Source organism: Pagrus pagrus, assembly GCF_965226575.1.
Source record: "Pagrus pagrus genome assembly, chromosome: 5".
NCBI classification, from domain to species: domain Eukaryota; kingdom Metazoa; phylum Chordata; class Actinopteri; order Spariformes; family Sparidae; genus Pagrus; species Pagrus pagrus.
In genome coordinates, this window is record NC_140189.1 from 34875072 (window position 1) to 34900900 (window position 25829).

The 25829-nt window shown below is 40.5% G+C and overlaps 1 protein-coding gene across 2 annotated transcripts in view; it reads right to left on the bottom strand.

Annotated features, from left to right (window-relative positions):
- The window catches only part of fstl5 (follistatin-like 5), a 194583-nt gene that overhangs the window by 147936 nt on the left and 20818 nt on the right, over positions 1–25829 (bottom strand). For both annotated transcript variants that reach the window (XM_084353823.1, XM_084353822.1), the window contains exons 2-3: positions 14947–15088; positions 4011–4041 (exon numbers count right to left, since the gene is read on the bottom strand). In XM_084353823.1, coding sequence (XP_084209949.1) covers positions 4011–4041; positions 14947–15088 — 173 coding nt within the window. The remainder of the gene's footprint in view (positions 1–4010; positions 4042–14946; positions 15089–25829) is intronic.

Here is a 25829-nt window from a genome sequence, read left to right on the forward strand (position 1 = left end):
CCTTATTTTAGAAAACATATCGATGCAGTTAATGGTGAGAGACAAATCATTTTATCTGAGTTTGGCCACAGATCACACGTGTTTATCTATTTAAAAGTACTTTTTGTCATAAAACTGTTGAATTGTAAGACTTTGAAAATATGTCATTAGAAAGACTGCAACCGACACAACAGTGTCTCATTCAACATTCACCGAAACACATAACCCAAACCTTGTAGAGCCGGTCCCAGATGGTAGCTAGCTCTCAAAATGGACCAACTGTCATTAAAGTCAGACATGATGTGATTTTCTCATTTTTAATAAGTTGAGGTGGCAGCAGTGTGGCTCACCGAGCAGTTTTACACATTCAGGACACAATTCAAATAGGGTCAAAAAATCATGTCTTTAGCCATTAACCACTACACATTTTTATCTGAAACAAGGTCATGAGGGAAACCTGCTCAAACCAGCTCAGCTTTTTTGTAAATTCAAACTGGTTGAAAAGTTTCAGATTCATAAACAACAATTTGTTGTTCTCATTGTAAATTATATTCCTGTTAAAGTTGCAATTGAAAACAACAATACAGCGATAATGATGGAGGCAGTTGTCTCAGCTCACTGTTAGGATGCTCTGAAAATGTCATTGACCAACCAGCTCCAGTAATGTGAACACAAATCATTATTTATTGAAGTGATGAAGTTGGACTGCTCTGGCAGCGTCCTCGGGATCGGTGTGACCCGACACATCTGATCAACATCTGTCCAAAGCAGATTATGGAGAGCGTCTACTAATACTACGTGCCTTTTCTAGTTTTTCACCTACCTCCAGTATACCTGTTTATTAATATTAAACTAAAAAGTGTTCATTTTTAAAAAAAGCTGTACATTTATACTGATTTCCACGTTGTTTTGGAGAGGAATAATGTAGTGCAGTTATGTATTTTTTAAATTCTACGCTAATTACAAGAAACCTGGACTGCAGCAATGTTTTCTTAGCTTATTGGGACCTTATATGAGCAGAACATAAACAAATGTGTCATTTGTTGAAATAACCGCGGTTTGGATATAATGAACAAGGTCTGTAAACACCAGCAGTAATATTTAAGTCCCTCGTTTGCACACAATACCGGCACCAGTCATCCTTCATAACTATGTTGCCTCCGCTGACACTTTCTACATGTAACGAGGAAGGTACGATTATCTCAAGAAGTTCCATCAGGTGTTTTATAAAGCTAAATCAGTCTATTTATTTCATAAAATTGCATTTCACTGGCAGCCCAAGGTCTTGCTGCCTGCATAACAAGCTCGGTTAGTGTGGCACACGCTCGTTCTGGGAGTCCAATTACAAAGCATCCAGGAAAACGACTGTCATTTTTCTGTCTTTGTCTCTGCCGTGTTGACATTCAGTTAGAGTTTATAGGGCGGTGCATTCCCGCGACCTATAATTATTTTTTTGTTTTCTCATCCACACCAAATGTATTGGAATGGAATATCCATCCATCCATTTTCTGAGCTGCTCGTCCCGTTCAGGGTTGCAGCACACATTAGGTGAAAGATTGGGCGACGCACTAACTGGACAGGTCGCCAGTCTATCACAGGGCAAGAGATATTACAGTCTCAGACAACTGAACACATTAAGTGTGAACTGTATGTATTAATTCAGAGCAAGACCCAATGAAATGGACTATCAACTAAATTTTGATATTGAGGAACAAAATTATAATAATCGTATTCAGAAGAAGAGTCTTAAACCCTTCCTATTCTCCTCCAGAAATGATTTTTCACCTTTTAGTTGATATTAACTGGATCATTGTTCTCTGTTCACTCCCGTCTCCTCTCGTTTTGGTTTGTTAGACGTGCATTCAAAATGAGATCGTGACGTGGCTTGTAAAATTGACGTTTTAATGCTAAATTGACCTCAGTTGTGTAATAATGAGAAGCCTCCAATGTACGGGGTGATGGTTGAATTATTTATGATTTTCTCTACAGTTCGGTTGCCTTCTCGTTATCGGGGCTGGAAATGAGTTTGCTGAAAACTAGCCAAAGTGAGATCTCCCCTCTCGGCTTACAGAACATGGCGCATTAAAGTGAATCACAGCAGACAGCTGGGGCCGCCCTTTATGGTAATGCACCCTCTACAATTACTGCTTCGACCTTCCCCGGTGAAGAAAAATGGGGAGACGTCCATTTAGCGGCCCTTTCAAACACTTAGTGGCAGACATGTTGGGCAGCAGGACCACCTTTTGCCTGACATTGACTCTTGTTTAGAGGAGACACAGAAGACATTAGAAAGGTGACAGGTTGACAGATGAGATGCATCTGTCAAACAGCAAGAGGACCGTGGCGCATTAATGCCCCCACACCGCCCTGCACCACACAGGTAGATGAAGCTGCTTGGAGATAATGGTGCCAACTGCAGCTTCAACAAACGGCTTCTTCATTATCAATCAATCTTTCAAACAGTTTTTAAAGTAATCAATCTGCTTATAAAATGACAACAAACAGTGTCATTTTCCAGTGTTCAAGGTGACATTGAAGTTATTTAATTTGTCAAACCAATAGTCCAAAACTCAAAGATACACAACTCTGCTGTTATTGAAGGTCAAGCAGAGCTCCTCGTGTTCGGGAATCTGGAACGAGTTCCTAGTTTGAACTATTGTTAGGAGAGACTTTTCCTGTGGATGTAAGTCAGAGCTACAATGACAATTAATTGTTTCAATCATTTTTGAAGCAATATTACCAAAAATTCACACGTTACACCTTCTCACAGGATTTCATGGTTACTATCAGTCTTCTTTCATAGTAAACTGAATATCTTTAGGTCTCAGACTGAATATTTCTACCTGCTTCATCAATTTTTGTCCTCCCACATTTTGTAACTCAGAGACAGTTTGTGTCACACTAGCACAGATTTGTTTTCTGCCCTCCACTGAACTTAAATGTATTATTAATATTTTGACAAGTGTCCTGGCTGACTCTTACAAAGTTTAGGTTAAAGTACGGCTTCTGAATTTTTCGGGTTGCTGAACTTTAACAGTACAAAATGTTTTGTTAGCGCTGAGAGCTGAACGGCTCACTTTATATACATTTATTTAGCAGGTAGCTTGTGGTTGGGAAGTATAATTCTTACACTTTTCATGCTTGAGCACCTCCTGAGCATCTTAAGGCATTTTTGTTCATTCCACAAAACTTGCAAGTATAATATGAAATATAGAGCAATACCTACTACCACTGGTGCTGAGGGGCAAATACGTTTGAAAAGATGCTTCAAAGTACAAAATCTTCACCAAAATATATTGCACAAAACCTCTATTACTCAATTGAACATACTGTATTTCTTGCACAGACACCGCAGCAAATCTAAACCGAAACATGCTGTGGCACGAGAGAGTGAGCATACAGTATATCTTTTGAAGGGTCATGTAAAAACTCATTTTTAGGTCTGATCTCTCCCCTCTCTTTGACTTATTTCACAGCCCTTCGTACCATAGATGTACTGAAGTTAACACATTTCCTACCACACTTTTCACACAAATGCAAGACTTGGTTGATGGATAACTGAGGATTCTCTTTAAAATACGACACTGACGTTGAGGTGTTGGGTGGCTCGTTTTGAAATGGAACTTGCTTCCATCCAGAGGTTGAAAGTACTGTGAAGTGAAAACCAGAGACCACCACTAAAACTGTTTGCACCAGACCATGGTCGGTTGACTGTGTTAAATGTAATCATCTGGTGGGATCTTCACGTTGAGCCAAACAAAGTGGTTGAAAGAGGAGATGATGGAGTGCTGTGCTTCTAATGGGTTTCCTAGCGTGGATCTTTTTTGTTAAAGACGCCCTCTGTATTTTCTGCTTCTTTCTTTAAAAATTAAACACTTACATCCTTTACACTCTGGGTAATCCAAAAGATCTCACAGCAGATTCGCTTCAACCATGCTGTGACCTCCATCAGACACACTCCTACACCCAACCTGCACCATACAACTGGTTTATACACTGCATGTCCGGTGAGGAATGAAATGGAAACGTACCCTTTATCCTCAAGCTCTCCGGGATCCCATCCTGCAGAAACAAGAACAAAGAGAAAAAACCGTTACACCGTTATAATAAACAGCATGACAGAAAGCTGTTTTCATTAAACTGAATGAGATCAGTCCTTGGTGCTTGTAACATAGAAATGATATTTTATAAACCACTTGGTGCTCTTTGCAAATAGCTCTGTGTTCAATGGAGAACACATGTCAAAGCAGGCGTGAGGTTCAGGTCCAAGGATTTCACTCTGACCATGAGAACATGTCGTTATCATGTCGTGTTGCCTGTTTGAATGGCAACTAATGAGGCATTTATCAGCCAGATATTAATGTGCAATAATGTTAAGAGGTCATTTGCCTCACTTCCATGCACAATGATAAACCTTTCCACTGGTTACCATAGTCACATCCTTTATGGTTTCTTTTTGTGCATTGAGGATATTTTAATATTTTGTTTCCATTCCTGTTCTTCTTGAAGGATCTTGTTCGTGCTGTTTTTGTTTATCGGGGCTGTATTCACAGAGTGCTCTCAGAGGGCTCACAACTAAGCCTAAAAGTTATAGCATGGAGGCCTAGCTTAGGAGTGATTTAGGAAACTTCTCTGAGCTACTCTGAGCACGGAAGGAACAGAAACTTGAATCTTAGTGGGAGAGGCGAGATTACTGGGTGAGACGCCTTCTATTAAAAGCTGAAGAAATAAATAGGATCCACTGTCGACTCCAGGCCCAACTGTCCCCTTTAACTCAATTAAGCCAAATATCAAACCTGACCTGAGCCTTTTATCATTCTAAACTCTAAAGTTTTGGCTCACCACATCTAGGGTCTGCATCACATTGTAGTCACTCATACATACCAGCCACATAAATACACATTCATCAGGATCCCTGCATTATTCCCTGACAAATCAATGAAATTGTTCATAACGTCCTGTCTCGCAATGTTAAAAAATAAGTGAGAACAAATTCCTGGATCCAGATCCACGCTAGTTAAAAGAGTCTAGTCTGGGCTGAGACCCATCCTCCATCCACACAGCTCGCTCTGCGAGATCCAAGTATCCAAGTAAGTAATGTATTTTTAAATCATTTTGGGACGTGAGGGCTTCTGGAGCCTTGGGTTACGCAGGATGAGCTGTCTGGAGCCATGTTTGTTTTTCTACCTTTTAAAACAAGTCTCCATCTACTTCAGTTGTTTAGGAGAATGCTGCAACACTGTTCTGCTGTGAAGCTCCTGAAATGCTTTATAGACTCTGACATTTTTATTTTTGGATGAACTTATTCTTTAAGGCTCTTAATAGTCCTCCTTGGGAGCTTTCTTACGGGCTTTCTTTCTTTCTTTCTTTCTTTCTTTCTTTCTTTCTTTCTTATATATTTTCTTCATTCACAGCAAACCAAAATAAAACTGAACTGTATTTGACAAAAAAACTAAGAAAAAGTCGCTCCAAGTGTAGAGACATATAAAAAAGAGCAAATAACTGTGACCCCTGGAGTAGGTGCACTATTAAATCAGCTGAATTTAGAGGATGCATAGTGATGATGGTTGTAGAAAAAGCTGTTATCAGGACTACTATTCTGAGTACTGCTCTCCACAAACCATGAATACGAAAGAAAGAGGCATAAATATTTGATTTCTCTACAGTCAAATCTGCATAGCTCATCCTTCTCGCTCTTGTACAGAAAATTCTGACTCTGTCTACCAGCTCGAGCACTCTGGTGTTATGGAGAAGATGCATTATGCAACAGGTCTACAGTCAATAATGAACAGCGGTCCCTGACGGCCTGCTGGAAATAGAAGATTACCCAATTCCCTGTTTTCAAAGAGGATCTGCATACCGTCTCCTCCTGCCAAGATGTGCTCAATCGATTCAAAGTCAATTAATACAGCATGATATACAGTATTTCACACATGTATTGATAAATGTTTCCAATAGATCTCACTGGTTAAAAATTCATTTTGACAGCAAGAATAGTTTAACTCACCATCTTTCTCTGTTACATGCTGTATTTTAATATCTGCCATTTGTCATATCTCCATATTGTCATTGTTATACTTTCATTAAGGCTGTACTTTTCTGTACTGGGTCTGCACACTTGAATTAATAACTGCTGCTGCTGCTAATGAGACCCACACTAGAGGAAAGAACACCCACGTGAGTAATAACACACTTCCAACAAGTCCTGAGTTGAATATAACAGTGCGGCCGCTGTTTAACACAACTGTTGGTGTTTATGCACTGCAGCTGAAAAGTGACAACAAAATACCACCGTGTCAGTTATAATCACTCTCACTAAATCATCTTAGACAAGTTACGCTCATGAGGACACAGCGGCCTCAAAAACACTTTTTCAGAATAGCAATATTTACGATTTGGGTGAAACTATATCGCTGCAATTAACGACTGTTTTATTGATTACTCTCTCAATTATCTTTTTGATCAATTGATTGATTGCTGAGAGCATAAAATGTGAGAAATGTCATGAAGAGCTCAGGGTGGTGTCTTTGATCTGATCAATATTCTACTTCACAAAGACAAAGTGCAGAGAAAAATGACACATCCTCACATCCGAGGAGCTTGAAAGCTGTTTTTTGACTCACAAATGACTTTAACAGTTAATAGATTGAGGTAAATTGTCTGGTACATTGTTCTTGATTCCACGACCGCCAATCAACTCATTAATTAACTGCCTTTTGATTTCAGCATTAAAATGAGTTTGAAGATTAATGGTGGTTGTATATATTTGGGCAGAACCACTTCATATTCAGAGGAGAACTGAGGACCAGTCACAGCTACTGTATTTAACATTGGATGACTTTATGTAAAATCCTCTTACCTGTGAAGCCACCAAATGTCATTTAATATCGAATGGAGCATCAAATGTCTGACGTCATATTTTATATCATCACCCTAGAAAATGATATAAAACAAAATCTCAAACAAAATCTTCAATTTGAATAAAGTGATTCATTGGACAAAATGAAGCACCAAGCAAAAGTAGATTTATAATAGGATCTGTTTTTCAATTTTGTAAAGACTCAAGCAATTTACTTTGAAAGCGCTAAAACCAAAACTGATTTTTGTTATAGTGGTTATATAAATGTTATCTACGGTGCTCTTAGATTGCTGCTAGACCACCGCGTTAACAGGTGCGTGCCTCCCTTTGCAAGCAGGAGAACAAATCGCTTTTGACGGCATTGAAATTGTTGCTTTTGAAAGTCTGAACGGAGAACTGACGCAGAATATTTCATTAGACAAAAGAGTGATTAAATTTCTCTTTTTCCAATAAATTTTGGATCGGAAAAGTTTAGTCTGAACAATCCCACGCAGCCACCACCAGAGCTGCAATCATGAGCTGATCGCAACTATTTATCAAGCAAAAATGTCAAACATTTGCTGGTTCAAACTTCTTAAATCATCATCAACATTTTTAAGACTAATCAGTTGTGAAAATAATCGTCAGACTGACCGATAATGAACGTAATTGTTAGTTGCAGTCCTACCCAGCCCTGTTAGCTACTAATATCAGTGTAGCCTAATCTGTCTGCAACTGTGCAGAAACTCTGGTTTAAACAGAGCGAACAGACGTACAGAAAACGCTGTGACGCAGTTAAATGTTGATTTAGAATCTGAATGTCTGAATTAATTAAACTGTGAAGTTTCAGACTGTTTGGTACAGCCCAGCTTTACTATCAGCTTACCCTTTTCATTGAGATAAATTTGAGATGATGCTATGAAAATATAAAGTAAGTTCAACATCATGACCTGAATATAAGCTGTCCCTGCATATTATCCTTCTGGCTGTCTTGCAAATCATTGTTGACTAGCGACCCAGTAGGCCCAAATCACTGAAAACACCTGTGGCTCTCTGACATTCTTCGTATCCTCCCCACCCTCTCGAGGAGGTGACATTTCAGATTTCACTACAGGAAGGGAAGATATCAAATAGGGGCTTATTTGCATATGGCAGACAGTGTTCACACTTCATTTGTTTGAGGAGAGTGATTTCCCCAGGGCCACTGGCAAGCCTGTCTCTGCTGCTCTGAGACTCAGGGGACGGCGAAGCACCCAGCTGCACAACCTGTGGTTCATCTGCCCCTGTCACAGCTAGCTGGCTGACCGCCCACATCTCTCTCTCTCTCTGTGTCTCTCTCTCTAGCTTTATCTCTCACCCCCCCTCAATCTATACCACCCTCCTCCATTTCCTCTCTCTCCTGCTTCACATCTCACATCCCTCACTCCTCCACACCATCAACTTTCAAGTACTCTTCAACTTTTAACATATGACTGCAAATTGCAACGTATCTGTGTGACAAGTGAGTAGAATACAGTACATCAGTACTATCGGTCTGGAGGCTTAAAAGATGGATCCAGTCCTGCTGATAGCGCTGGGAGGAAAATAACACGTCCCTCATTCACTTCATTGTAACTACTGCTTTTAGACAGCAGAGGTGCTGATGCAGCATTTTGGCAATTAATATTACTGCAAACATACATCACACATTACAGTACATGTATATGAGCTGACAGTCATGTCAGGAGGTGGAAAGGATGGTGGTGGAGTTACAGCTAGGTTAGAAGGCTTTCAAGTGAGCGACCACTTTTCGAGACTGCGTTTCAACATCTTAAGTGTGAAACCACTGGATATTTTTACGGACACCTCGGAACAATTTCTGTCCATGTTTGTGGCGACAAAACCAGATACTTTAAGCCAAAACACGATCTTTCCCTGAACCTAGCCAAGTGGGTTTTGTTCCTAAACACCAGACTGTTCACCAGACTGTAAGCACAGTGTTGTCACAACATCACATGAAAATGAACATAAAGAAACGCTTAGTTTCATCATGTCCATGGTTTGCAGACCAACAGTCATCCCTGCAATATTTGTGGTAAATCAATATCAAGGTCTTTGGTAAAATAAATTGTGATACTTGATTTTGTTGCTCAGTCCCAGCATTTATGAAGTGCTTTTGAGGAGATTTAAAAATATTGAGATAAGTATTGCATTTCGTGATATAGCCTAAAAATTCTGCAATATTATTTCAAGGCCAATATCATCTGCCAGTATTGGCCCATCACAGATAAATCAGTATCTGTGTCGAATATGTGCTGACACTAAAAACTTTTTAAAGAGATTATAATGCTGAAAAAGATGCTTGAGGTAATTTATAATTATTTTATTCCCAGTCAAGTGTTCTGTTTCAGTGCCCTGATGTCATTTAAGACAAAGTTTATTATTAACTGTAAAATATCCTGCCTCCATTATGTCTTCGTCACAAGTGTTCCCATTTGAGGAATAATTGCAAAAATGTGCGCATATCTGCCCATATATTGATATCAGAAGTCAAAATCATATATCCTCCTGCTCTAATTTACACCATGATAACTTTCTAGAGTGTGAAATCCTTCTTCATAATATCAAAAATCTTGGTGCAGTGATTTGGCATGAGACTTTTTTCTTCATATGCTCTTTTTGACTGTGCAACTGTACACAACTGGAATTGAGCACATTTTCTTCTCTACCCGTGGCAACACGCCTGCACCAGCCCGATCCTAACCCTCATCAAGTCAATAACAAGTCACACTGAAATAAGTAACAAGCCAAAGAACAGCAAAGATGAGCATGCAGCAGAACCGGGTTAACACCAGCATGCACGTTGACATCTTGTTATTGTTGTAGCAGATTGGCTCCATACAGCGTCGGCTTCTTCGGCCCCTGTGGAGACTTCATAGAAGCTGGTTACCTCGGCCTCAGGCTGGCTGCCATTTGAAAGTAGACAGCTCATCAAGATGAGTGACAAGGGTTGGGGCTAAAACTGACCAGCTGAGGAGGAGGAGGGTGGAAACAATACAGACAGTAGTCACGTTTAAGCCAAACACTGCCGACCGAAGCTGAAACTGAAGCTACTGTGCATCAAGCTGTTTCCTGAGAATTTTATGATTTTTTCTTGTTATTTCTCCCTCTCTTTATCTCAATCTCATTTGCCCAACCCCCTTCCTACTCTCTCTCTCTCTCCCTCTCCCTCTCTGCTTATCCCCTGTTAATCTAGATTTGCCATGTGGCCAAGCCAGAGCTGGATGGATGGGGCTTTGCACACAGTTGTCCTTGCCTCCATTTTGTTTGTCCTGACATAACAGCTTGATGTCAGGGCGACAAACTCTCAGAAATTGCTTTTGTCCCCTGTGTCGAGCAAGCTTGGCCGCTATACCACAAATTTTACAAATTACATATCCAGTCTCTCCATCACTCTTACAGTGAAAGTCGCCGTAAAAGAGCCAAAGTGAAATAAAACTGTATGAAATAAAATCTCCATGCGATATAAGCCTAACTGTCACTTTGAGTGGTATTTTCCATTATAATTGGGGATGGATTCTGGTGGCCTGCATCTGTGTCCTATGCCTGACCCTATGTGGAGGATTTCACAGTGAATTTCTGAAACAATACCAAGGGAATTATGGGTAGAGCATGTGACCAGCTGTTTATGGCCGAGTGGCTCCTGGTGATTGAAGTCTTTGTGAGTAAAGCTTATAAAGGTTGCATCCGATCCTGTTACCCTTGTCAAACACTGTCCTTCAAAGCAAAGGAAAAGGCACCGCATTAACACGGCCACCGGAGTCTCACAGCTCGTGTTGGTGAGCTCAAAGGACGTTCAGTCCATTTCTCTGAATGTGCAAATGAGGAAATTAATGCAATTATGTCATTTGGAAAAATTAACATTGTTTTTGTGCTATCATGTTTCATTAATGATGGATGTGAGAGGAATTTAATTTAAAAAGTTATGCAAACTAGATTTTTTTTATGTTTAATTGCCGTAATTTTGTAATTAGGGACTGTGACAACCTGTCATCGTATATAAAAAGCACAAACAAAATTTAAAATGTGAGCTGTCAACCATGTCCTGAGACTCGGTATTGCTTTTCTAAAATCTGAGGATAACTCATTTTGAAACAACTGTTCTTTATCGCTGCTCACTCAGCTATATTGACGAGTGGATGACCCCGGCCTCTCTGCAGTCCAGCCAACAGCGGAGAAAATTCTCTAACAACAAAAAGCCTGTTGACATATTTTGGAAAAGGGCTTCCAATGTGACCGTTTTTCACCGAAGGGCTGTAAATTTCCACAGCTTATTTTGACAGGCAGATAGATGAGCAGAGTTTACCACTGTCCTCTCACAGGATGAATTGTAATGGTATGCAGATGCTGTAATGACATTCCTCTGCAGTGTAATCACAGCGCCTGGCACATTAATTTCATTGGAGTGGACAAGCACATACATCATTTTTGTAGTTTCCTGTCAAATTCCCGCTACATGTGGACATACATTACTTTAGTTATTAAAGTCACTGCGGTTCCAAACCAGCGCAATAAAAAGAGAGACAGTCAGAGAAAGCTAGTTTCAGCAAGAGATAATACACTGTTCAATACAAAAGGAGGTAAAGCACTATTACACCACCTGCAAAACATGCCGTTGGTTGAACTAAAGCTACTTTAAGACGGTATGTCTGCTTCGTTTAAATGACAAGACATTACAATAAAAAGCAGGAACAGTAGTACACTCTCGGTGCAGGTTTGTGAAAGCAGGGATAACGGGCACTGTGTTGGGAGAAATAAAACATTACAGCACAAACAGGAAAGGTTTCAGGAAATATTGCAATGCAAATTTTGAAGTCATCAGAAGGAGAGCTACCTCTAAGGTTTGTGTCCCAGTGCCTTTTAAACTACCACAGGAACACTAAAGCTGTTTCTTTCAACAATAAAGGTCGTGTGTCTGTTTCCAGAGATGTTTTCCACCAATATTCCAAAGCAAGAAATGAAGCTTCTGCTACGTTTCTTCAATTAAAAGTTCACTTCAGCCAAATCATGAAGACTTTCTCAATCAAAAAACTGGAGTGAAAGCCATAAAGTGTTGGGTTTTCAGAAACGGTGTCTGCCATTCCAGTAGACATTTAGGAGTTCAGCACAACATCACTGTGCTCTGGGAACTGGAGGGTGGCAGGTGGAGTCAGTGTGGACTGGTAGCTGGAGAGCTGCCAGTTCACCTTCTGACATCTCTCCATACATTAACGCATGTGTATCCGCATGTTTCCTGGGGAGGTTACTGTTGAAATGATTATGGGTGATACTTCAGATCACCATGAGTCATGATAACTGACACACTGTCAGCACTTTCAAGGCTTTAGAAGCTTTAGCTAAGTGGCCTAAGCAATAATAATAGTGTTAGTGGTATTCGCTCGATAAAGTCGCTAACCTTGATCTTCATGAATGAATGATATGCTGAACTAATCGCTCTGAGAAAGACGGTTTGCTTCCTGTTACCATGGAAAACCCTGGGTCCAGTGACTGAACATGCTGGAAGTCGTGTCTATACTTAGTGCAAGGTATCATGAGGACTAGGAACAAGGTGGATAGGTCCTGTTAGTGCACATGTGTGGATTTCAGGCTTGTATGTGTGTGTCTCCAAAATAACAAAAAAATATCAAAAAATCGCATTTCCCTGGCTTAGGGGATTAATAAAGTTTCTTCATCTTCTTCTTCTTCTTCTTCTTCTTCTTCATCTTCTTCTTCTTCTTCTTCTTCTTCTTCTTCTTCTTCTTCTATACACCCAGTTTATTAGGTAGACTGCATCTGTTCAATTCAATGTAATCCAATACACCATTCTGCCATAAAGTCCAGTTCATAATGCCTAGAGGTGTTAGTTCAATGACATGTTCGAGGTGGTGTTGCACTAGACTGCATTACATTATAGGTGTTTCATATATTCTGCCCATCTCTTGGAAGAACAAAACACTAGAGACACCTCTCTCAATGTTATGTAGTTACAATACACCTGTAACAGTGACACATTTCTGACAATGTCAACAAAAACTGATTTATTACAAGCTTTGTAAAAGCAGAATTTATGGGATATCGGTTTAACTGTATAGATTGTACAGGTGTATCTGATAAAGTTGCTGTGTATATTTTTTTTTCTATTGTTCAAAATATTGAAGATTTACCGGACAGGGTTCATGCTAACACTTATAGCTCAGCAGCTACAGTGAAGATTTCATCTTTAAAAATGGTTTTAATAACGTCCTTTCAAAGTGATTTGAGATCTTGGGGCTTCTGGAGACTTCGATTACGCCAAAGGAGCTGTATGAAGCCATTTTATGGGAGAAGGCTGCAACACAGTTTTGATGTGAATATCAGGAAACGTTTTAATTCGCCTTCAACTAAAAAAGTGATATGAAAAGTTGGTTCAGCAACGTCACAAAAAATCATTTAAACCAGCTCCACTTTTCACTCACTCAACATGTAACAGTGTCCCTGTTCATCAGGAATGTCCTTTCCTGTAGACGCTGTAGATTCACTATACTTTCAAAAATTCTGATACGAGGCCTCGATCAGTTACACTTGTTGACATAAAAACACTATCGATCCCTGAAATCTTACACCTTAAAGGATAAAACACAGACTAAGGAAAGACACATTTCATCCTCCACACTTCAGTGCGTCATCTTTACAAGATGAAACTGTGAAATCTAAAATACCTCCTTTCTCGTTTCTTTCCCAGGATATGTAGGATCTCAAGCTGTTGTACAAAGTATTGATAAGACAATGATGCAATGTCACACTGAACGTTATAATGGTAAAGAAAATACAGTCATCTTGTCCTTAAAGACTGAAATCCAACACTGTACAGGTAGGTCGGATGTTGGATTGTTCACTTCTCTCTTCCTTTTAGTATAAAGCCTCTCAGCTGGCAGAAGTGCTATCTCTGCACTTTACTGGGATCACACTACAGGATTTCTGGGTACTGAAGTTTAAATCTCTTTACTTCCTCAACGCAGTTTCCAAGGTAGCTGTGGCTCGAAATAAGCAGAACTCTTGCATAGCTGACATATTCAGTGCATGTGTTCAGAAAGCATCTCTTATCTGAATAAATCTTCAGTAAATTCAAAAGGTCAAAATGTGCTTGACCACCGCGTTGATTTGACATCTTTGCATGGCTGCCAGCTCCTCGCTCAACTCTCATACAGTCCAGTGACGCTCGTACCATCTGTCTCCATCTTCTTTACTTTGCAGCCACCTCTCACCCCGCCCACCCTTTAGCACCACTGTGTTTGCCTTTCGTTCTCATGCAGACGTGACCAAGGCTCACTGAAACAAATCTTAAACACTAATATTATATAATAATAATATATTAATGATATTTAGTCTGAAGATGACAGATTGCCTTGAAATAAAAGCAAGCATACAACTATTTTCTCTTTATTGTCACTGCTAATTTTTTTATCTTGAATTGGATAGGGAGGAGAAGTGTTTACCAAAGAACAGAACTGGAAAGAGGGCTTATGGGAAATGTGTTCTGAAGGACCACAATCCAACTAATGCCTCTTGATAAAAACACTTCGCTTTCCGCAAGTCCCGTCTGCCAAAACAGTCAATTTATCTCCCAGTCTGGCTTTAATTGATCCATCTCTGCTACTCTAGTTTTCTGGAAATTAATCAGACCAAAAAAAAATCAAAAGAGTTGAGAGTATGCTTCAAGTTTAGAGGGGAAAATGTAAGTCATTCCTTGACATGCAACATTAATAAAAGAGAGATTCTGCTGGTGGGGCCTGCCCTGTGCTGCTGGGTCAGTGAGCATTAAATGACATCTTTTACTTTAAACGTTCAGCTGAAATGGCATCCAAACCTCCTCACTTCATTCAAAGCTCATCTTCATCTTTGCTCAGCTGTGCCTCACATTAATCTGATAGTAGTCTGTTAAAAGACAGTCCCCTGGCAGAGAGGGAGGGATAATGATTCATCAAGTTTTTTTCAGTAGGCAAAAAAACAACAACCACAGGAGAGTCATCTGATGCAGGAAGAAAGTGCCACTGTAATTAGTTTCATACTTGGCAAAAGCACATAGTCCCTCTTGTTACGGACGGCAAATGAAAAAAGACGGCGATCAATACCTTGTGTCGGAATCTCACGACCGGTCGATAGGACGGCGACCTGAATTCCTCCTTGTTGGGTCTCCCGTCGGTGCCGAGCACAGCGAGCCCCAACAGTAGAATACCCGCCGACCACCATCTGGCTGTCTTCATTGGTCTTTTCCTGTCAAAAACCAAACAAGAATGAGTGCTCTTCTCCAACACGCTGGAGGTTCAATACTGGTTCTCCAAGACAATACATCAAGTCCGCCGTAATTAGTGTAGACAATGTGAACCGCAAAACTGTCGCTGGTTAAAACTAAAGCTATCAATACGTGCCTTACACTCGGCAAAGAGATTAGATCTCCTTTGAATCAATTAAAGGGAAATAGACGTCATGAGAAAATCAAGATAAAGAAGACAAAGAGCCAATATATTAAGGCAATTAAAGTGAGGGCTTTGGATTAATTAGGATGAGTGTCTAAGTCAAGCAACTGTGATGTGGCGGAGAGATTACATCTTAAACAGTTTCCTCACATCCACACAGAGATGCAGCCCAAATATATTTATTTAACGGGGGGGAGAATATTCACGTTTCACCTCCAATATAACAGCATTTTCAATAATTTATTGCACTGTATATGAACGAGTTTGACCTTTGCATGACATGAATTAAACAAAACAGTTGTTTGTGGGAGAAAAACACCAGTACCAGAAACAGCGATGTGACAGGAAGTCAAAATGCAGAAAGTACACAGAGAAGAGGATTTGTTAGCCGGTGCTCTCATATTGCCTGACACAAGGTTTAACCCACGCACACAAACACACGCACACATACCATACACAAATACACAAACACAAATGCACAAGCTTTATGTTAAAATCTGGATTGTGTTCTCCTTCTCATTTCCCTCTCTCGTCTTTATCTGTATTTATGTCCTCAGTTCTTTGTGCAGCACGTCCCCTCCGTTAGAAGCGCTTTATAAACACATTTGACTCGACTTGACTTGTTGATTTTCACAGGCAAACACCGAGCTGTACTTTCTAAGCCGTCTCAAGCCACCAGTGCCTGCTCATCATCCTCCAGTGGAGAGAGATGACTGACAGCAGGATGGTGACCCCGCTTCCTTGTTCTTCTGGAGTGACACTGAGTCAGACAACAATGGCACTGTTGTGGCAGCTCTGTGGGCCCACATGCTATTCACTGGAGGTCAGGAGGGCATGCCGGCAAAGTGGTGTGTCACTGTGATGTGTCGGATGAAGAGGGAGCATTAAAACTTTATTTTTGTGACTTTTATTGTCTTTCTGAGCTGCGTGACACCTGCAGATTTTCTGCTTTGAAACAAGTGTTTTACTTGCACATATAAGACTCTTGCTGACGGAAATATAAATCTTCAAGTAGAAGAACAACTACAGACTTGCAACGGTATCACACCACTGACAACGGCCAACCGGTTGTTTTATGGCTGAAATATTTCCTTGTTCATTGCGAGGTGTGAAATACACAACAATTTGGTGTGACCGGTGGCGTCATATCATAACAAGATGGTCCCTCGTTTTATCTAATGTCTTACAGTGGAAGGGAAAGATTGAAACTAGGGATGCAATTTATTGTCGGTAGGTTCGGTTTCAGCCGATGTGTGTGTGTCATTGCTATGAGCCCGGGGTCATGATTTGTATGTTAGTCCTGTTTGTATTTGTCTGGGTTGTTTCTCTCCCTCCCTGTCAAGAGGGGGTGCTGTGTTTGTTTGTGTCCCAAAACGTCCGTACAGGTGGAGGCTGCTGATTGGGCGAAAGCTGGAAGGCTGCTGATTGGTCAGATCCAGATGCTGGGACATTTAAAAGTGGAGCCTGGAGCAGACCTCGCTGCCTCGCCTCTCTCTCTCTCTCTCTCTCTCTCTCTCTCTCTCTCTCGCATGGCTTGATCATTCTGACTCCCTTTGTGATTGATATACAATTTGATGTTTGTGTTGTTGCAGAAATTTCATATCTCCTTTGTACATATTGTAAATAGTATTGATAACATTAGTCAGTCCAGTTTTTTAGTGGGGGTGAGTAGCCTTTTTCTTTGTGCACCTTTTCCTCCTGTTTGTTTGTTTGTTAGGGAGTGAGGTAAGAAAACCTGTTTTTTGTTGACTTTTGTTTTGGGTTAGGGAAGTGAGTTTTAAAACCCAGCTTGTTTTGTTTATTGTTTTAGGTAATGCTCACCCTGAAGTCTATTTTTCGTGTGGGTAAATAAATTCCCATATTTTGGACTTCATCCTTGGTTTTTGATGTTTTATTCTTGGGAGTGGGTGAAAGAGAGGGAAGCCTAATGTTATGTTCTGGTCGTCCCTAGGCCGGGCATAACAGTCATTCACTGACATCGCCTTATCAGCAAACATTCACCGATGCAAGTGGCCGATGTTGATCTATTGTGTCTCATTCATTTTGCTATCCAACCCAGCCTTCCCTTGGCCTGCAGGCATATACTGTACATGCATTACAATTCTGGCAACGTGCCGTGTGCACATGCTCAGTGCGGAGTGGAAAAAAAATCTCTTCTCTAATTTCTACCCCTCTACATCCAGTGACCTTGATAGGACCACACTAATTGTTGAAATCATTTGTTGCCTTCATTTTGATCTCAACAACACACCTGTAAAGTTTCAAGACTGCATCTTTAACAGTCGTGATGCTATTGTGGTGACAACATCTGTCCACACAGATAAATAGTTGCAATCAAAATTATTCAACCCCAACTACAAATTAGGTTTATTGGCAAAATGTACAAACTAGCAGCTGTTTGCAATAAACAAATCCAACAAGAACGATTTAAATAGCTCAACACAACTAATAGTACAAGTGGTTTCTCCAATTCAACACAAAATGCCACTTTTAATGACTACTGCAGTCTCAAAATTATTCAACCCCTTCATGACAAGCATCTTTACTACTTAGGAGAGCACCCTTTTGCTGTTATGACCTGCTGCAAACGTGATGCATAGCCAGACACCAGCTTCTGGCAGCGTTCCTGAGGAATCTTAGCCCATTCCTCATGGGCAGAGGCCTTCAGGTCACTATTATTCTTGGGTTTGTGTGCTGCAACCGCCTTTTTCAAATCCCACCAGAGATTTCCATGGGGTTCAAGTCAGGCGACTGTGATGGCCGCTTTAGTATCTTCCAGGACTTCTTCTGAAACCAAGCCTTGGTGCACTTTGAGGTATGCTTGGGGCCATTGTCCTGTTGGAAGGTCCAATGATGCCCAAGCTTCAGCTTCCTCACAGACGGCATGACATTTTCTCCCAGGATTTCCTGATACTTGATTGAATCCATCTTGCCCTCCACACGCTGCAGGTTTCCAGTGTCGGAGGAAGCGAAGCAGCCCAGAGCATCACTGAGCCACCGCCATGCTTCACTGTGGGCAGGGTGTTCTTTTCAGCGTATGCTTCATTCTTCCTCCTCCAGACATACCGCTGATCCATCGGGCCGAAAAGTTCCAGTGTTGTTTCATCGCTCCACAGAACAGAATCCCAAAACCTCTTTGGCTTATTTATGTAGTTTTGAGCAAATTGGAGCCGACTTTTCTTGTGCTTTTGGGTCAGTAGTGGTGTACGTCTTGGAGTTCGGTCATGGAGCCCTTCAGCGTTTAGTATGCACCTTACTGTGGAAACTGAAACCTCGGTGCCTGCTGCCAACAAGTCTTCTGCAGGTCTTTTGCAGTCAGTCGAGGGTTTTTGACCACCTGCCTCCTCAGGACTCTGGTGGCAGCCGTTGATAGCTTCCTCTTTCTGCCACGTCCAGATAGTGTAGCCACTGTCCCTTTAACTTTAAACTTGAGAACTATGTTTCCAACTGTATCTCTAGGAACATTCAGTGCCTTTGCTATCTTTTTGTATCCTTTTCCTTGTTTGTGCAAGGCAATGATCTCTTCTCTGAACGTTTTGGACAATTCTCTTGACTTAGCCATATAACATGCAATGAAACGTCACCGTCAACAGTCCAGGTATTTGAGCACACCTGAACTCAAGCACACCTGATGCAACTAATGAAGCGCTTGATTGGTTGCATCAGGTGTCCTTGAGACCACACCTGATTTGCAAATGTGTCTCTTATGAGGACTTCTGTTCAGGGGGTTGAATATTTTTGAGACAGCAGTCGTCATTGAAAGTAGGATTTAGTGTTGAATTTGGATAAAATCCTTGTAATATTGGTTTTATTTAACTATTTAAACTGTTCTTGTGTAATTTGTTTGTTGCAAACACCTGAAAAATGTTAAATGTTGCCAGTAATCCTAAAATGCAATGGAGGTTGAATAATTTTGATTGCAACTGTATAAACACCTGGTTAAGTGCTCAAAATCACTTCTGTGGTAGTTCCTGCAACAATATGTTGTGTGTCTCCAGTACCACATTTTGCTATGATGACACACACACACGCACACACAGACTCACAAGATGAAGACAATACCAGCCAGCTACGCTGTTGTTGCCAGTAAATATCAACAGCTGGGGTAGGCTTACAATTGTCTGGCAGATTCAACACCCAATTTGCAGACTACTTCTTTAACCTTTAGAGACATTGGCATTTAAAAACCAATGTTCTCTGTCAAACTCGGAGAAAACTTTTTTAGAATCTCAGCCCACCTCCGTCCGTTAAATGTTCAAGCAAAATTTTAACAACTGAAACAAACAAACCAGCTAAAATATTCAAAGGAATGTCTGCGAAGAAACTAATGTACAAGTTATATGCGACAAACCGGCATAAGGAGGCGTTGAAAGTGACTTGATAATAAAATGAGTAGGAAGCTTTGTTCTGAACCTGACAAAGTAATTGTTAAACGTGTGGTAATGACCAACAGGCTCACCAACCCCCTGCAGACAGCATGTAGTCATTTTGTGCTATGGGGCACTAAAAATTGTAGCTACTGCTTCTTTAATGTGATCATATGCATTCTCTGTGCATTTTAAAACTCTCCAGATCCAGGTAGGAACGCTGCCTGCAGCTGCTGCTGCTCCACTTCTCTGCTAACACAGTCTTTTCGCCACACTAGGTGGATTACCATATCTGCTAGCACAATCAATCAACTTCTTGCGGCGTCCCAGTGTTAAATGGGTTATTAATGGACTAACTTTTGGAGGATGCTGTGTCAGACACAGAGTCATATGCACAGTTTTTAGAAGTTTAACTGCATCATACAGCACAGTGACTCACTGTTCAACTCATTACGATCAGGCAAAACTGTAAACAACTTTTAATTTCTACTACTTTTACTGACTGTTGAATCATTAGTAAACTTAGGAGCTTTGAACAGTGTCTAAAGTGCCAACTATGCTGTTCTGTATTTCATTAAAAGAGCAAAGTCCCTGAGAGAGAAAGAGCTGTCTTTACTCTGGATTGAACAATGCACATTTAAATTGCTCCTGCTCCACACCACACAGCACACAAAGACGTTTTTTTTTAGATTTTGTGGCCACTGGTGAGTTAATTTTCTTGTCATTGAGTCTACTTTTCTTTTCATCTTGTGCACCATTACTGTTAACAGAGCTTTGGCACAATGACAAACTACACAGATCAAGGGGAAGGAAGCAAAACTGGAGAAAAAACTTGGACAAAACAAACTGCCACTGCAGATATCATTAACGGAAAGACTCAGCTGGTAGTGCTGTTGAATTGCATTGCATTACCCAGAAGTGTTTCTTATATTTTGTCCATTTATATGAAAGCGGGAAGACTTAATATTGGAAACATTTCACAGTATAATGCAATGCAATTCAACAGCACCAGCTACAGCCTCGAAAATGAGCATACAGTTAAAAATCTAAATTACAAAGCTGTCATGAAAGTAGGACTTCAGTGCTGTGCTATTAGACTGCATCAGTTTTAGCTGGTTGTTCCTTATACAAAGGAAACTCAATGTTTATCCACTAGAGGTGTGGACATTTCTCAGACCTGAGATGTGTTGTGATGTGCACATACTGCAGAAGATTCTGCATAGATGCAGTGACAGAGCATAATCAGGAGTTCGTAGGCAGTTGACTGTTGGGCACATGTCTGATTTTATGAATCTGTTTGAAAGCAGGAAATGTGTGTGAAATCTGCCTCACAACAATTGCCAACGTTGTCAGCTGCTGCTCTGCTGTCAACTTTGGGAGAGATGTGTGCAGCAGAGTCGTGTTTGTGATGTTTGCCACGTTAAGTAAGTGCCTAGTCTTAAAGCTAGCATGTGAAAATTATATTTTTATATAGTACAGTTCATGAGTTATGCACTGCAGACGGATTCATGTTTTGTTTTTGACACGTCACACGGATACTGATAGTGAAAAGGTGCAGCTTTTTATATTGTGGACTGTTGATGATTCTTAAAAGACTAAATAAAAAGGATTTTAGTTGGAATGATCTAACTGCTCGTATAAACTGATGAATAAGTAGTCGTGTGCAATAATGTAGAAAGTTTTAGGATGCCATACATTGAGATGCATCAAGATGTTGGGAATGGTGCATTGAAATTGTTGACATGTGAATTTTAATCATAATTGAATCAAATCGTGAGTCCAGTGAACATTCAAACCTCTTTCATTCACACAATTTACCCAAAGTGAAACTGGGGCTGCAGGTAAGTTTTCCTAATGAAAGCCTATACAGAAGGTGTATTTGGGTCAGTTAAGCGTTGACATTGACGGCCTAAGACATGAATAAGAAGTCAATGTCCCCTCCAGTAAAGAAAACAAGTGCACATGATGTCATAAAACCTGGAGTTATAATGGACAAGGTCAGGACTTTTAGCGAACATTGCCTTAATTTGACTGACATCAGCTCTTTTGTGAGCGGGTCATATATTGTATATTCACTCCTTTGTGTGTGTGAGAGTCAGAGTGCATGTTTGAGTAAATACTCAGTCTTATTTATTAGCCTTGAACGCACAGGAGACAGAAGCCGTCTGGAAGTTTTCCCTCAGCCCCCTCAGGGAATGCCGTCATAACTTTGGCTTGTGGTTTTAAATTCCCCGGAGCACGTCTAAGCTTTGGCATTGACTTTCAAATGAAGACTACCTATTTCCCACTATGTACACAATGCATCATGTCTTGACAAGCTCACAGCCGCTCTCCACTAACCCCCCCATCCGTCTCATTCAGCAGATTTTTGCCATTCAGTGCACTGGGCAAGCATAACAAACAAAAAAGTCCAGACAGCCGCTCCTACAGATACTGTGTGCATGTACTGTACGTATCCTACCTGCTGCAACACACTGCGAGTTAGCTTGGTTTGAATGAATGCACACATTGTAATTTACTATCAGCTGTCATGCATGTTTAAGCGAGTCATAGCCCTGGAAAATAGGAATACATTATTGAACATGCCACACATTTTCCTGACATTACACATGATTTTCCCCCAAAAGGCTTTGATTCAGGAATACTGAAGTCCCACATGACTATTAGTCAGCTTAGACTAATTCTGACTTATTGCTGATAACTCTTCAATTTACAGCTTTCTAATTACAGTCAGCTTGTCTCAAATGTAATTAAGCGAAGCCCCTGAGAAATCAGGAATTCTACATATGGCTGATGGTCCACTGGGAATACTGAATCTCCTCTGTTTTTTCAGTAGACAGTACAGTATGAGCATAGTCGAGACAAGTCCAGAGAACGTATAGTTTTTAACAATCACAGCAGCATATGGTGCCAGTTAAAAAAGTCCGGCCTTTTGCAGAAAGCCACCAAACCCTCTGGCAGTGTTCAAACTGTTTAAGCAACAAAAGCTGGAGCCAACGCTTCCCTCAAGCATCTGTTTTCCTGTGCTAGCTCCACTGTCTTCTACAAAGTTTCTCAGTGCAACTACAGATTTTTTCTTATTTCTCAACAAAGTGAAAAAAACAGAAGTGTAATTGTATAAGCCCAAGAGCCGATGTCATGAAATACTGTTTGTGAAAAGTAGTAGGTTATAATGTCCAAACTAGAAGGAACAAACTCACTCTCCTCTTCACGATGTCGATGTACAGATGCACTTCAACAAAACATTACTGTAATCCATATTTTATGTAAAACACACCTGTTAAGTCTAAACCATAGTGGGAGGCAGCAGGACAGAATAGTTTGCGATCCGCGAACAGAGGCCGAATAAATTCAACTTGATTTTCCTACATATGATTCTGTTTTCTGGCATCTTGACCTTTGACCTTTTGTCTGAGAAGACAAAGACTGAAGAGACTGAAATCCATTCATTCCCAACCTTTTGGCTTCTGACCCCCTCAAAGAAAATCAATGTCATTGTGTGACCCTCATCATCACTTTAATATTTGTTTCTACTAGTTTAATGAAAGAGTGATTTTCAGATACATGTTTAAACATGTTGTTAAATTCTGCATTAAAATGTCTTTTTAGAGTGAGAAAGAAAGGTGGTGACCTAACACGAATCAGACTTTAAAACATTACCTCATCTGTGAGCATCAGATGCACTTTCATCAGCAATGGTGATTGTTTAATGGTGCAAAGGGAATTTGACCATTTATGTTTATTCACGTTACTCGACGTGTAGAAGTGTTTATTCAGTCCAAACAGCCAGCTTAATTTACTTTACATTAGCTGTAAACTAATCCGTTTACCAACAGCAGGTCGGTAGGTAAATAGGCCTCCAGTCTGTGAAGGGATCAGAGCAGAAGCCGGTGTGACTCTGGGTGTTGTTCCTCCAGAAGGTCTGGCTTTGCACCAGACTCTCTCATCCAGCCTTGCTGGCTCTAAGCAGCTGCGGCGACTTCCCTCCACTCGGCCCGGCTTCCCCATACAACACTCTGCATATTGGGTCTTTTGTTTTGTTTTGATAGGGAGAGTCCTGGAGGCAGAAATGACATATTGTGCTTTTAACTAGTCACACAAGTCCTTGGTCTATTTTGAGTGAACATTAGAGCCCTGAAGAGGTCAAAGTAGCCCCTCATCTGCAAGAAAAGATTAGGTGAACATCTAGAACATTAAATATCCAGTTTCTGTTGCAGAAATATTGTTCCACTTTCCTCTCCTGTTAATTATCTTCCCAACCCTGAAACTTCTCTTGAACACCTGGTGTGGTTCCAGTCTACAGGTAGGGAAACACTGTCTTCAACGTGCAAAATTAACTTTTGTCCACCAGCCAGAAGGCTTGTGAATGTTCACATTTTACCAGCCACTAGAAAGATTACCATTGTTATTCTGGCAGGTTAATTCTCACTTGCATATTTTAAAGGCATTTGGCTGCTGCTGACTGGTGCTAATTTTGTGCCCAGACTGTCTCGTTGCAGCAGATGGATTCAGAGAATCCAGAGAAAGCTGACCTGAGTGATGTCTGATAGCTTATGCCGCTGTTCAGTTGAGTCACATGCTGTGTGCAGTGTGCAGACACTACATGATTTATAGCTATTTTAAATTGAAATATTTCATCTATTTCTTACTACTAAAGCTGAAAACATGCAAGGCTGCCATGTTGTACTCCTTTCAAGTCCTCATGGTGAGCTCCCCAATGAGCTGTGCAGAAACAGTAGAGAGCTGAGGATGTACTGTACAGCTCCGGAGTGTGAGCGGGGGAATGAATGAGGAACGGGGCAACATGTTCAGTCTACTGACCATGGCCAAACAACCTATTAAACACTCTCAATGTGAGGGCCGAGTCCTGTCCAAGGTCACTGTGCTGCTTGAAATTACATGAAAAGTGAACCGAACTTCCTTTCCACACAAAATAAAACATTTTTCCATGCATGTGACTTATTCATCCTGACAATTAAACTACTGGAACTTATCAGTGTGTGAAAGGTTATGTATTTTTAACACAATATATTTTTGGAAGCTTTTCATTCACTATCTTGAACACACAGATAAACCAGTTATATTAATTTTTTTATCTCTGTGTGTCACATCTTTCAAGCGCCAGATTTCCTGTTATGAAATACACAAGGTCACACTTCTGCCACATTAGCTTATCTTATAGCGTCTGCCACAAAACAAACTGATGACTGATAGAACAGAAACGAGGAGCGGAAAATGCTTTGACTTTCCCTCGCAGATAGCGTAAAAATCAAAACCTGTTCTGCAAGACACACGATTTTCTTTACACCAACATTATTCTGACTAGTTTCTTTAAATGCCATTTTTGCAAACTGTGTTTGAACCTTGTCAAGTGTTGAAATGACATTTGAAGAGTCATTCATCTTTTTCCTGTGGCAGCAACTTTTCAGCCCTATCGGCAGGTATATCCTATATTTCTATAGTATAAAATGCAAAGTAAGAAAAATAACCCCCTCTTTTTTCCCCCTGTTATTTTATCTGCTTTGCTGAGCATGCATGCAGTTATACTGAAATCTCCCTGCTTCAAAGTCAGCCAGACTTGCAGATTTACACCAGGGAGCGGTGCCGTACAATTAGAGGTGCTGCAGAGCTGAGCTGCTTACTCAAGCTTAAGTGCCTTGCTTAACAGTTCCACTGCGGTGTGATGGATGACAAGGTGATCTTAAGTTGCCATGAAGAGTTGAGGTTTTTGTTGCCCTTTCATAATTCTGCATTAGTAGAAGTAATATTGCTAAAGAGAAATAATCAGCCAAAGCATTATTTGAGCTTTTTCTTTTCCTACCTAGAGAAGGAAATTCAGTTTATTTAGACATAAGGCGCTCGGTCTGGATGGTAACAGAGCAAATGAGTTTAGATCAGAGTGCCAACTTCCATCTTCAATACGATAAAGTTTCCTCTGATTTCAATGAGTGAAATACAAGCCAATGTGTGTATGTTACTGTAAAAAACACAAATAAAGCATAGCCTGCTGTAACAAATATCAGCATTTTACTCTGAGTAAAAGTACGAAAGTATCAGCATCAGAAGATACTTAAAGTACCAAAAGTAAAAATGCTTATTTTGCACAATATCCCATTTCAGATGATGTTTATTAATGTGTGAGCGTCACTTTAATATTGCAGCTAATTTTTA